Raw genomic sequence first — 14,617 nt, 5'->3', positions numbered from 1 at the left:
TTTGGGCTCCAAAGCCATCAGACTGGGTTTGACTCCTGACTTTATCACTTGAGAACTGTATGAACTGGGCAAGTCATTTCTTTCTCTGGACCTCAGTTTCCTTACTGAAAAATGTGATTATTAATAGTCTTGGCTATTAAGGAACCTATCTCATAGGGCCATTGTGAGAAACAAGGAAGTGATGCACGGAAAGCATTTTCCATAGAGTCAGACATAGTGAGGCATGCAATAAATATTGTAATCTTTAGGTTAAGATAATGGATAATTCTGGAGATTCAAAGGAGAAAATCCCCAGTAACAACTTAAAAACTTTATTTTTATTTTTCTTTGGGCCCAATTTCCTGATTTAAAACAGCTTTAATGCTACATTTTGTTCCTCAAGGGATAAGGTAAAGAAATATTCTAAGGAATCTGTAGAAAAGTTATTTCTTTTATCTCTTTAATTCTTATTCTCCCTAAGTATATTTAAAATTTTTAGGTGGTCAGTTAGGTTTTTGTAGTGGATAGTCTAGAAAAAGTGCCATACTTACATACAAAATGTTGACTTGGAATACACATGTTTCTAACTAATAAGACGAACTGTTCCCAAAGAAATAAGTCATTCTAAACTTTAAGTGCCAGATATTTAAAAGTTCCTCCTCAGAAATTACAGAAACTTGCAGCAATTATAAAAAAAATAGAGAGATGATGGAAAAAAAGTTCTCTAGTATTTGCATAAGGATTTTGCAAAGTAGGATGGCAGAACACACACACACACACACACACACACACATACACACAGAGAGAGAGTGTTATTTAGTATTAGACTAGTTCAGGATTTTACTTGGTTTCAGAAAGAACCCCACAGCTGTTCTGTCTCTGCTAATGACACCCTTCCCCTAAAATGGATGTGGGATCTCAAGCCCTTCTTCTGCCACTGCCATTCTCATCCCTGGCATTTCATCATCTTGCTGTAGGATCTACTGAAGCTATTACATTCCTTTGTTACTTTCCTGTTACAGCTTTCTCTTAACATGCCAGGAAAAATGCCCAGTGGTCTAGGCCACCATCCAGCCTCCACCTTCCTCCCCGTCAAGATGCAAGAGTTTCAGTGCTAAAGGGGTTGATACTTAAAACCCAGAGATGCTTAAGCTCTGGGAATTGAGGACTGAGGCCTAGGACAACTGTTAGCGTTATTCTAGTGATATTTTAAATTAATAAGTTTTTGTGAGTTTGGCCTGTGGATGCTAATAACAGGGCTTCTTTTGGAGGTGCCTGGCTGGCTCCGTCAATAAACCATATGACTCTCAATCTCAGGGTCATGAGTTCAGGTCCTACATTGGGCATGGAGCCTACTGAAAAACAACCAACCAACAAACAAAAAACAGTGCTTCTTCTGGAAAATGTATTCTCAATTCTGCAAAACCAACTTCTAAATAAGCTTTGCAACCCATTTAAAATTGAGTACCTTTCGTTAAAAAGTTAAGAGAGTTAACATTTGACCCAGCAAGTCCAATCCTAGGTATGTATCTCAAAGAACTGAAAATAAGGATTCAAAGAAATGCTTGTACACAACATTCATAGTAGCCAGAAGGTGGAAACAACCCAAATGTCCACCAATGGATGAATGAATAAACAAAATATGGTTATATACATACAATGGAATATTATTCAACCAGAAAAAGGAATGAAGTAGTGGCACTTGCTAAAATATGGATGAGCCTTGAGAACATTATGTAAAGTGAGAGAAGCTAGACACAAAAGGACAACTACTGTTTGATTTCATGTACACGAGATATCTAGAATAAAGCAAATTCCTAGAGACAGAAAGGAGATCCGAGATCTCCAGGAGATTATAAGAGGAGAAAATGGGAAATTATTGCTTAATGAGTATAGACTTTCTGTTTAGCGTGATGAAAACCTCTGGAAATGGTGGTGGTTGTGTAACCTTGTGAATGTATTAAATGCTACTGAATTGTACACTTTAAAATGGTTAACTTTGTGATATGCGTGTTTCAAATCAAAAAAGAAATTTGTATATAGTCACTATCTAGACTGAAATAGCAGATAAAGTATGTTTCGCTCTGTAAAGAACATATGCTGGGAAAAAAAGGACTGACTCAAGAGCTAGAAAACCCAAAAAATTAAGTTCAAACCCTAACTCAGCCATTACTACTTACGCTTTTTTAAATGAGTCATTTCCCTATCCGAGCCTCAGTTTCACCATAGAAGGAATATGGATGCTATCTGCTCTGCTTAATTCTGAGGCTGAGATTCAGAAACTGCATAGAAAACTCTAATACATCAGGAAAGAAAGTACTAACTACTATAAATGGAAAGTTGGAAGCATTGGAACCCCAAAAAGGAAAAGGATGAATATATGCTTTCTTTTTCTAACACCCTCTTACTTCAGATGCAAACGAGGCTTTAGGTAAATCTTGAGAAACAATTATTTGGTCTGGAGGAGGTTCAATACAGTCCAGGATAATTGCTGGAGCTTACCAAGTTGAGGAACTAAGTCAATTTTAGTCTGAATCAGCAGCAGCTGACCCAGTGCAGATCAGATTCTGTCTTATGCAGTAAGGAAAATCAAGCCCCAAAGGCAGTCTAGAATCAATCTGTAGTCCATGACTGTCTTTTAGAATATAAATCATCTGTAGGTGGAATGGGGCCACTTCAAATCTTCACCAGTATTATGTGGGATGAGAAGGAGAACTTGAGTCTGTTTTGGTTAAAGTCTTCAATAAATCATGCTCCAAGTATGAAAAAAGGGAGGAAACCAAACTTCCAGCTTTTTTCCTAGTGGCACAAGGCTCCTTGTATAGTAACATCTCATTTATCCAACACAATGAGGAAAGGGTATTGAAAAAATGTGTTTAAAAGAAATTAGCCTCCTCAAAATATTTAAAGGTAGTCATTTAAAATTGTATATAGAAGTTACACTACCTCGTATTTACATTTCTTTATATAGCTAACACAACGAACATTTTCAAAAACCCCTAGAAAACAAAGGGAAAATACAAATATGAAACAATATACTGGTTTACGCGATACTTATTGAATCTACACAAATGTGTAAGACTGAGTGTACATGTAAGTTGTAAGGACAACAACAAACATGTTCTAGGTAATCTAGTATAGTGGGAAAGATCCTGTATGAGAGGGTTCTGGTGACTTGAATTCTAGTCCAGTGATCTGTGTGACCTTGAGCTTTTCCCTGTAACTCTGTCTCTTCTGCATAATAAGAAGGCTAAGCAATAGTTCTCAAAAAATAAATTGGGGTGTTTTTTTGGTTTTAAAATTTAAGCAGAACCTTTTCTTTAAATGAACTCTTCCAAGAAGCCTGCTACTTCAAATAAATGAACTCGGAGCTGCTCTGTTTGAAGTAAGGTAGGAAATCCAGATGCCTGTCTGCTTTCTGCTCTCTTATTGTCCTGGCAGCCCCAAGATGCCTCTGAAGAAGCTTTAGGGCTCCACAGAACAGTTTGAAACCCACTGGGCCAGATAAAGCCAAAGGTCTCTTCCTGTTCTAATATGTTCTGATTTCACTAATGTAGGCATTTTCAAATGTCCCATATAAATGCTTATTTTTGGAGGAGTTCTTTTATTGTAAATATATTTTTGGTAATACAGAAGAAAAAGTTCAGGAAAGAATTCTAATCTACTATTACTAATTTACTAACCTACTTTACTATTTTACTAACCTAACTTTAATACAGCCAATAAAATTAGAGCAATTAAAGGAATGAATTTTCCACTCCTACACTTTGAGATTTTTTTTCTTAATATAATTTACTTTTAATTTTGTATGAATAATTTGGGTGTATTTCTCATTTTTACCCCTTTTGTAGGAGCAGCATTTTTAACAAATACATATATGTATCACTTTAAAATATACACATACACATACACTGCTTTTTTCCAGTAGCTCACTGTGCACTCAGATCTGTACAATCACTATTGGCAATCAACATTAAATGCCAATCTACCCTTTGGTTAGGAGCTAACTTGCTGTTCCAATCCATTTTTATAAACCTTCCTATATACCTTAATCCTTTCAAATGCAACTGTGACACAAACTATTACAGACTTTTAAAAACCTGTTCTCTTGGAGGAAAAAAAAAAAAAAAACTGTGGAGCATCAGTAACCAGATAGTATTCTCAAATTTCAGTGATCTAGTCCATGGAGCCATCCCCTATGCATAGTGCTCTGTTTCATGCAGTACATGGCTTTAGCTGGCCAAATCTTTTTTTTTCCCAATGAATCAGTAGAACAGTGAAGATCTTACTTTTTTTTTTAAGCAGTGGCATATCAATGAGGCACAGATGTGTATTCCAACTCTGCATGGATGAGCACACTGTTCAATGGTGCTGGCTCACACGGTATCAGGGCGAGTTATCACTTCCCATGAAGGCACTCTTATCACCAGGGCCCAGAGAGGTGGCTGCAAATCGCAGCCTTTTTATTTTCAAGGCAGTTCTGCTGAACATTCAGGCTTCAAAGATTCACACTTCCAAAACTCTATAAGAGTTTGTGAACGCTCAATTTGCCAAAACTGTTTACAGTGTAATTGGGCACCGTACCTGTGTCCATGAGATAGCGAAGGCGCTTCTCCACCAGCGCGGCACGGGTGTCAATTTGCTTTTGCTCATTCTCTAGTGCTGCCAATTCTCCTACAACATACTGACTGGTGTCTTTGAACCCTTTCTGTTAACAAGAACAAACAGGAAGGAAAAAAAAATCACTTGTAAGTTGCATTTTTCCTTTCTACAAACACTTAGTAAAGCACTTACCTAGAGAACCAAATACACTGTTAGTATCACCCTTAGTATGAAAAAGCAACTCCCCGTGATTCAAAAAATTTTCATATACGTTATGTATAGCAAAACTTTTGTAAATAGAGAAAATCTCAGCTGTTTCATATTATAATTCAACAACCAGATTTGCCATATTTAAAAAGTTAGCACTGAGAAAAAAAATTCCCCCTGGAGTAAAGTCAAAGTTATTTAAGCATGGACAAGGATAGAAGATAATTTTCCCCTTGGTGACTGTCAAAACAAATATCAGTGACACTTTCATTCAAATGTGCAATATAAAAAAATGGAGCTTTACTAAGGAAATGATTCTTAAAGTATCTACTGGAAAAAAAAAAACCCAACAACCCAGATTTGTTCTTACAAAAGGATAAAATTAAAGAGACACATTTCTTGGTTTTATAGTAAATATACTATTTAAAATACTTTTTAAAAGCGATAAAAGAGAAGTTTCTAATATGTACAGTTTTCCCTCCAGCTGGCTCCTGTACTTGAAAATGTCATTCTGTTGACGTATCACTAATTATTGTAGCTGCGAATTCTAACTTGACAGGTGGTTTCAAACCTTGCTACATAGGATCTAATGCAACTAGTACACTGATTTGGTTAATCTTCCATCTAACCAAACTTAGATTTCAACTTGAAATTTTACTTTTTACAATCATCTGTGCTTAAAAAATTATCCTTAGAAGTTTTATTTGAAGTAGCAGTTCTATTATAACATACCAGTACAGTCTTAATTTTTACTTTCATATTAAACATTTTAATCATTAGGGGGCATGGTTATTATTTACGGAATAGTTACAGGTGGATTAATTATAGCTCCCTTTGGAATACCTGTTCTAGAGCTAAGTTGCCTAAGTAGCTGAGGAATACTGAAGAAATGCTTGAGTGATTACTCTCACCAACACCATTACTAACATCAGCACTTACAACATTATGTACTCAGAGAAACAAATGTGAACAATCTCTTCTATCAAATCGCTTCCCTACCTAGAAGTATATTAGTCTCTAAGAAGCCATGAGGAATTATCTTTTGGTACTCCTTAAACAAGAAACAAAATCGAGAATTATGAGCATATTTTGGAAGTCTCATGATCAATAAAAACATCTAACCACACGTGTAACTTATATATCTTTGGAACTAGTAAATTCACACATGAACTCAATTTATAGCCGCTTACTATTAAATTGATTTATGCTACTTGACAAACTTAAAGCTGAAATATATTTTACAAAATTATAAAACTGAGAGTTGCTCAGGATAGCATACCAAATAAGTTACTATATTTTTTAAAGATTCATAAAAATGGATATTCTCCCATCTTGATATGAAGTATAACAAAAAAATTATAATAGAATATGTTAATGGTAATTTTAAAATCTGGAATAATCTGCTGAATGCTTTTTGTACCTAGCAGAGCATTTTCAAAAAGGACTTTTTTCATTCCCATCCAAAGGGACAAAACAAACATAGCAGTCTGCCAAGACAACAGGAGTAAGGAAGATATAAGAAAGCAAAGATGATAAGCAACACATAAACTTCATTGTTTTTGACTGGCTCAGCTAAAAATAGTAAAAAAGATTTTTTTTTTACTATTATATTTTACTATTTACAGAAAAACTATTTCTTTAGTGTGAGTATACAGTATACTGAAGTATTCTGAAACTTACGAATTATATAAAATATTCCATCATGATAGATCAGTGAGCTGTTCTATATACTAAAACCTTAGTACAACTTAAAAATGAGAAGTTTTTAGAACCCTAGTTTGTTGTTTGTAATTCTGAGTGCACTTACAAGGATTTAAAAATCCAACAAAGACTATTTTAACAGTAAAAACAATGGAAGTATTTACACAAACTATAGATAATAAAAAAGTAGCACTGCCACAGAGAGCTATGCTTCCAGACAAAAATTCAAGTTAAAACTTGTTCTTCCTGCTTCTGTCCCGCAGCTGTCCATCAAAAGCAGCTTTCTCCCTGCGGTCTATCAAATATTTCCCTCACAAATCAATTTTACACATGATCAGCCCATACCCCTACTGAGCTGAACCTCCCCGTTAATTAAGTGAAGAAATTACCATATATATTATATTAATGCAAACATCATTCAGCTAGTAATTCACGGCTGATCTGGATAATGGAAAGGTTGAACACCCATTAACCCAAGCCAACAAAATGGGTTGGCTGAGAAATTCTAGCAGGTCTCATGTGACTTTTCCCTCTAACTGCAGCTCTGCGGTATCTGCTATTGTAATAATTAAAATCCTCCTGGTAGATCAATACTGGAATCTCTTTATGGGAAGTGCCCTGATGGAAATGTCTCAAGGAAGCTGGGGCTGTGGAACTCTGAAAAATTCATTTTTTTTATCTGACAATTATCACCACACTGCAGACTAATTCAACAGTGCACCCCTCTCACTCTGCTTTGAATGCACTGGAGATTGACATCTTAAAAAACCTAACATCTCATTTTAACAAATAAAGGCACTATTTCCACATACAGTTTGGTATTATCAGCAATCATGAAACCACACAAAAAATTAATATACATTAAGCACTTCATCTTCTGATGGCTTCCTCTGAGTTTCAGTTATCGCTGTCTTCTCCTCATTTCCTTTCTTTGTATCTTCCTGTATTGATCTCTGCCTTTTCATCTCTTAAAAAAAAAGGGGGGGGGGGAAAGACATGTAAAATTATTATAAAGCTTGATATTTGTGTATTGAAATGTGGATTTACATATCAGCTTATATTTATATATGTAAGTATATATATAAATATATTAAAAATATATATACGAAGCTAGATACTATTAAATCATAAGATGGGAAAATATTTTTAAAAGCATTCCTACCTGGTCTGTTCTCAACATATTGACTGAAAGACTGAAGTTGAGTTTTTCTGACTGTAGAATCCTTGCTGAACACAACAGGATTTCTAAATCGTTCTGTTGCTTTTTGTAATCGCTCAGTCCGGAGATCTTCTGTGCCATTCTAAAAGTAAAACATAGTAGACAGTCTAGATCACATAAACATGAAATTACATATTAGTAAAACAACTTCTACTGATTTGAGATAATGACAAATCAGAAACTTTTTGAAAGAAAAAGGATCTTAAAGACCTCTCTAAATAGTTCAACTACAAGTTCTGTTCCCTGGAACCAAAACTTTGGGAGACATAGTTCAGACAGAGGATCACTCTTGATAACTTTGATTCATTAGACACTGTAAACCCCTGTGTCTTCTCCCAGTGATATCTATCATTTAAAAGCCATGTTGTTTCTGTCTGTTCCCCCACTATTCTGCCCCCCCAGTTTGTACGGTCCCACGGACTTGTATGACAAGAAGAACTAGTTTCTAATTTTATGCCCATTGAGATAAACCACTAATGCTGGATGAAGGCTAAAAGGTAGGATTATAATACTACCCCACTGAACTGCATTTCATCAGCTATAACTTTCCAAAGCCAGATTTGTAAGTAAGCCCTTTACAGCTAAGGAAACTACAATTATCTTTTCCAGAGCTTCCTATGTTAATACTGGTAACAAATTCAAATGGTTCTATCAACAAGAAATATCCCAGAAGACTGAACTACTGCGGTGTGTGGAAGCTGCAGATACCGAGGTGCTGTGTACCAAACAAATATTTCATTTTATACCTAATCTTTTATTATTTTTATTAAGTGTTTTGAAAGTAAATAGGGAAAGGCTAAGATGCATGACTAATAGCTAAGCCTGCTGAATGCTGAAACTGGTTATCAAAAGCTACCAAGACTTTGCCCTTCCTCTGCATTGAGACAATCAGTAATGAGGGAGTCCTCCAATGGCCTATTCTCTAGCCTCAAGGAGGCCTGGGATACAGAATCCTCAAGGGAAGGTAACAGTTTATCCTTTTCCACAAACACAGAATGCCTCATTTATAAACGTGTAAACTGCATTTTATTAAAAAAAATAAAACCCCAAATCAATGCTGAAAGCTTCAAGAGAACAGATGGACTCTATATGTTCTTTATAAGCACCATTTAAAAATTCTTAACTAAAAAGATTCACACAAGGACAAGCTGTTTAAAGCACACCTTTTGTTGAAGTAACTTTAAAAATCACTACATAAGAGCTTTTTTTTAGAAAGCCAAACCAATTTTATCTATTTAGACAATTAAACCTTAAGAATAAAATTACCTGTTTCATTTCTGAAGTTATAGAATATCTTTATTATTGGGATCATGCTTATAGTATGCTAGCTCTGTAGCTAGGACAGGAACAATTTTGGCTTTTATTTATTTGTTTGTTTGTTTAAGAAAAGTATGTATTCTTACTGTTCTCATTATAATAATTGCCCAATAGTTTAAAACTCCAGTCTTTATCAAAATAAACAAATGGCTAAATTTTTTGAGGCTTGGCAACATGCTAAAATATCAGTGCGATTAGCCAGCAAATCCCATCTTAAGAAACGTTTTTATGACTAGGGACTTCTGCCACTTTACAAATGTATTCCTCTAAACCCACTAATTCAGTTAGCCCTTTCAATCCATTGTATTATTCTTAGGCCAGCGTCATTCTGCATTAAATCCACTGCAGAAAGCTAAATTGAACGCAAAAAATCAGACCTGATCCAGGCTTCCTTTTGTTCAAAGACAGAGACCAAAAGTCCTCTGGTGATGCCACACACTTTCATCACCAATTTATAGAAACCAACGGTATAAGGGAAAAGCAAGGAAAGTCATTGTTTTGGGACTTCAAAGCATCTTTGTGTCAGAGGAAGGAAATCCTTTCAGTCAGCAGGGCAGTCCCCATCGTCCGCAGGTGGGTGAAAAGTTATACAGCACTAGAAGTGCCCTAAAGCTACAGAAATATTAATGATCCCATGTGAGGAAAAGGGAGATGGATGGCTTCGTGGGGGATAATATAAATAGCGTAAATCAAAATAATCTCATGTGGCATTTTGGCTAAACTCTTGCACAAGTTAAGATTTATATTGGCACAAAACACCAGCAAGTATCTCTATATACAACCACATACCATCTTCATGTATTAACATTAATTCTAGTTCACCTAAACAGGTCAAAGGTTGAGGATGACAGAAAAAAATGCTGGAGTTCTCTTAGCAATATTCTTCCTATTAAAAAAAAAATTTTTTTTTAAGATTTTATTCATTTATTTGAGGGAGAGGCAGTGAGAGAGAGCATGAGTGAGGAGAAGGTCAGAGGGAGAAGCAGACTCCCCGTGGAGCTGGGAGCCCAATGCGGGACTCGATCCCGGGACTCTGGGATCATGACCTGAGCCGAAGGCAGTCATCCAACCAACTGAGCCACCCAGGAGTCCCCTTCCTAGTAAAATATTAATGCACACAGAAGTCAAGAATAGTTTCTACTTTCACCAACACATCAATTTAAAGTAGTAGTTTCTCTGGAAAACTATATGAATACTGATTACTATATTGATACTAAATTGGTTAGCTAGTCAATAAAAAAATTTCTATCTTAATCTTAACGTGGAGAATTTGTAAGATTGATTTTAGGATTATAAAGTGCCAGTGGAAGCTAGAATACACAGATACAGAGTCAAATATTTCAGCTGAGGTTTACCTTAATGTCTTGCTCTGAGCTCTCAGTTAGGGCTTTCTGTGCAGCACTGGAGAGTGAATTTGATACCTGTGGCTGAACTTCTAGGAGCTTCTTTAGCTTCAAGTCCACAAACTTAGTGTTTTGTTCTGTTAAACAGACAAATACTATGAGTGACTAAGATGCATTAAGATGTGCAGGCTATCAATTTAGGGGACATCATGAAAATATTACTACATTTTAAATACATTAATTAGGCTTGTGAAATAACATATCAGACCTGACAAATGCAGAACTCTTCAAATATATATAAACTGTAATATGTACTATATAACTATAGTATAACTGAGCCGTCTTTAGTATGTTAACATATTTTTTTTTGAAACACTTTTTAAAAAATTTATTTACTTTTTAGAGAGAGAGAGAGAGAGAAAGCACACGTGCATGTATGTTGGCAGGGGGAAGGGCAGAGAGAAAGTGAGAGAGAACCTCAAGCAGACTCCTCGCTGAGCATAGTGCCTGATGCGGGGCTCAATCTCACGACCCTGAGATCATGACCTGAGCCGAAATCAAGAATCAGATGCTTAACCGACTGCGCCACCCAGGTGCCCCTATATTTTCTTTTATTGAGATACAACTGTTTTATAACATTGTGTAAGGTTAGTGTGTACAATATGCTGATCTGATACATTTATATAATGCAATATAATTACCACCAGAGCATTAGTTATCATCTCTATCACATCATATATAATTATCATTTCTTGTTTGTGGTGGGAACAATTAAGATCTAGTCTCTTAGCATATTCTTTGCATATATATACACATACACATATATATATTTCCCCCCAAATCAGTCCCCTTAAAGAATATAGTCAATATAACTTAAGACCATTCAGTTATACTATATAGTTAATAGTGGCTATGCTTACCTGAAAACCCAAGCCTGTATTAGATGTATACATGTATGTAAGTAACGGCATAGATTATACATAATAAAATAAGCTATCTACAAAGTAGATATCTATTTTATTTTATTTTTTTAAAAATTTTATTTATTTATTTGAGAGAGAATGAGTGAGAGAGAGCATGAGAGAGGAGAAGATCAGAGGGAGAAGCAGACTCCCCAAAGAGCTGGGAACCCGATGTGGGACTCGATCCTGGAAGTCCGGGATCATGACCTGAGCAGAAGGCAGTCGCTCAACCAACTGAGCCACGCAGGTGCCCAACAAAGTAGATATTTAAAAGAGGCAATACATTTTACTCTTAAGTTATTTCAATTCTTCTAGTATATTAAATTTATACATATAATACCATATTAAAATAAGTTCTTAACATGATCTCAGTCATGTATACACTGCTAGAATCCAATGTTTAAGTGTGTACATATGTACTCAGCATTGAAACAGGGCATATGTTTAAAAAATACCTTAGTCTTAGAAGGCAGAAATACAGCAATCACATTTTAGAATGTATTAAATATGGATAGAAATTTAAAATAAATAAAATATAGCTATAACTTTTAAAACAAATAATTTCAAATTATTTTTAGCAACTATGTTAATCTTTAATAATAAAATAATTCAGAAACAAATGGAAACAAATAATTTCATTTAAACAAATTCACTCAAAGCAATTCTTTAATAAAATGGTTGTAAAAGACATGCCAACCATTTGGTGAGTGATATTTTTCATAAAGATTAATAAGTTTTCTAATTATAAGACTCTTAATAAATGCTATTATCATTACTTTCATGCAAATTGGTCAGTTTATATTGCCAGGCCTCTCTTTTAAACAATATCTGATGAACTATGGTCAAATCAAGATAAAGATTAAACAGTTTATTATTAAAACATTATGACTTTTACATACATATTACAAAAAGAATTTTGGGGAAAATAGAGAAAGGCTAAAAATCATAATACATGCTACGTGCTTCCAGATTCCAATTTGCATTCCTATTTCTTATTGCCATGAAATAAACTATACTCTGGATTACAAAGTCTGTCCTTGCATATGCCAAGACTTATTGGCACGCTTGAGACTTAGAAACAATATATTAGTTAACTCCAAAAATAGGTAAGACTGAGATGTGTTTTCTTGTTTGGCATACATGAAGTAGGGGAATTTTTATAAAAGGATAAGAGTTAAGCCTGTTAGCCTATATATATATATATATTTTTTTTTTCAATGTGATTGGAAGTATTGGGAGTGTCTCTTCCATTTTCAAAAAAATTTGTTTTATTTATTTATTTTCAAGTCATCTTTACACCCAATGTGGGGTTCAAACTCATGACACCCAGATATTAAGAGTCCCATGCTTTACTGACTGAGCCAGCCAGACGTCCCTAGCCCTAATATTAACCAACCTTTAAAGTATTCCGCCAAGTTACTACAACTAAAACCAGAAAACTCCCTTCACCTTACCTAAGAAGTGGCTAATTTTTTCTGTCTTTGTAATCTACTGCAAAATCAGAAAATATGTGTCACTTATTGACAATGATTTTATACTTCCATAAATTGAATTTTAAGGCCTTAAATCTGTACCTATGGATGCCCTCAGCAGGAAAGGGGTGTTATTGGTTTCTGATAGAGACTCTGGTGGTGGTTGTGGTGAGGGGGTGAATAAGCAACAACAAAAAACTCATTCAAAAAGAAAAAAAAAACCAACTTACCAAGTTCTACTATATTTTAAATAGAAAGAAGTAAAAGGTAGTCCCAATTTTGGGTTAAACATTCAAAAATTTTCCTTAAATATCAGCATTCCCCTGGATTTGCACAATTATAAATATGCTGACTTCTATTTAGTAAAAGTGTAATTTAACACTAGACCATGAAGGAGATACGGAGAAAGGGCATGGATTTTCTTGGGTGCTCCTTACAGTCAGGAAGACCCTGGTTGAGTGTTTCTTGGAGAAATGACAGCATGATTTCAAACAGAGGAAGAAGAAACAAAGCAGGTTAGCACTGAAGGGGCATGCCAGTGTTGGGAAGAAGAATACATATTCTTACTCCCTTCAGCTTTTTACAGGAAAAGACAAATTAGGGACTTTGCTTCCGCACCTTTAAGTTGCCACTCTTTATTGCTATAAGAATTTAATTCAAAAAGCACTTATGGAACCTCTCAGGTATACAAAGCTTTGGATTGCTACCAGATGCTGCTTATAAAGGCAATGCATCTGGAATACTTACCTATTAAACCATTAGTAAGAATCTTTATATTTTAAACAACAGTTCAGTGATTATTGATATAATATTTACTGACATAAGATATGAGATTAATTTAATAGTAATCTATATAAGCAGTTTTCAAAGTGCCTTATTGTAATTAGATATGGAGTAGTGTAAATTAATTTGTTGGTATTATTTAAATATTTAAAATCAGCACGAAATTTGCAAAATAATATTACAACTAAGACTATCATTTCTAAACCACAACAGAAAATTTGGTCCATGGTTGACGTTTACATTTGAAGTATTCCATACATATGACATCTATACCTCACAAGAACACATCAAAATATTTAGGCTGAGATGGGAAACCAATTTTTGAATGCTTATAAATTATCTCATACAATAGAAAATATAAGAATAAACTTTAGTATGCAAAGTACAGTTTATTATTCCAATTGTATTGTTAATTTTAACATTAAATCTAAAACAAAATAACACAAATTCGATGGAAAATGGATTTAGCTAAATGATTTGTGAGGGCATAAGATGTAATAAAACTATAAAAAGAACGTTATCATTATTGATGAGATAATAATAAAAATATAATGATAAAGTTTGCCATGCAGCAGGATGCAAAATACAATTTGAAATTACCGGGAGTATCAAGGTCACTTTCTAAGTTAGTAAGTTCATCTCCACCTCCTACAACAAAGCCTTCAGGAATCTCCTCGTTAGTATCTATCTCAATATTATCATTTTCATCTGTAGGAACATGTAGCAATAATGTTAGTATATTATTTCTATTTTATATCATTTATCCAAAACACTAAAGTAGAAAACTTTAATGACAGTTACTCAAATATGGTCTGATAGAGATCAGCAAGAAATCAGTTTTAAGTCACTTTTCACTACTGGATTAACATTTATACTTTACATTCACATGTCAAAGTTGAATTGTCACATCAAAGCAGATAGAAAAGTTTTGACAATTTGCCACACGTGGTCTCTGAGTCACTGAGCTCATCAAGTCCCTATATCTTAAGTTGTAATGTGTAAGTAATCTCCAGTAACAGCATACAAAAATAA

At 34.6% G+C, this 14,617-nt stretch overlaps 1 protein-coding gene across 4 annotated transcripts in view; it reads right to left on the bottom strand.

The window, feature by feature from the left end:
* EHBP1 (EH domain binding protein 1) overlaps window positions 1-14,617 on the bottom strand; it is a 339,190-nt gene that overhangs the window by 38,545 nt on the left and 286,028 nt on the right. For 3 of the 4 annotated variants that reach the window (XM_080813773.1, XM_080813772.1, XM_080813774.1), the window contains exons 16-19: window positions 10,381-10,505; window positions 7,652-7,790; window positions 7,350-7,456; window positions 4,564-4,687 (exon numbers count right to left, since the gene is read on the bottom strand). In XM_080813773.1, coding sequence (XP_080669899.1) covers window positions 4,564-4,687; window positions 7,350-7,456; window positions 7,652-7,790; window positions 10,381-10,505 — 495 coding nt within the window. Of the gene's footprint in view, window positions 1-4,563; window positions 4,688-7,349; window positions 7,457-7,651; window positions 7,791-10,380; window positions 10,506-14,185; window positions 14,294-14,617 lie in introns of all 4 variants that reach the window. The other variant, XM_080813775.1, reaches the window with a different exon arrangement.

The sequence above is a fragment of the Martes martes genome, assembly GCF_963455335.1.
Source record: "Martes martes genome assembly, chromosome: 9".
Classification (NCBI taxonomy): domain Eukaryota; kingdom Metazoa; phylum Chordata; class Mammalia; order Carnivora; family Mustelidae; genus Martes; species Martes martes.
Note: the sequence above shows the minus strand (reverse complement) of the source record. Positions and strands in the feature narration are given on the sequence as shown.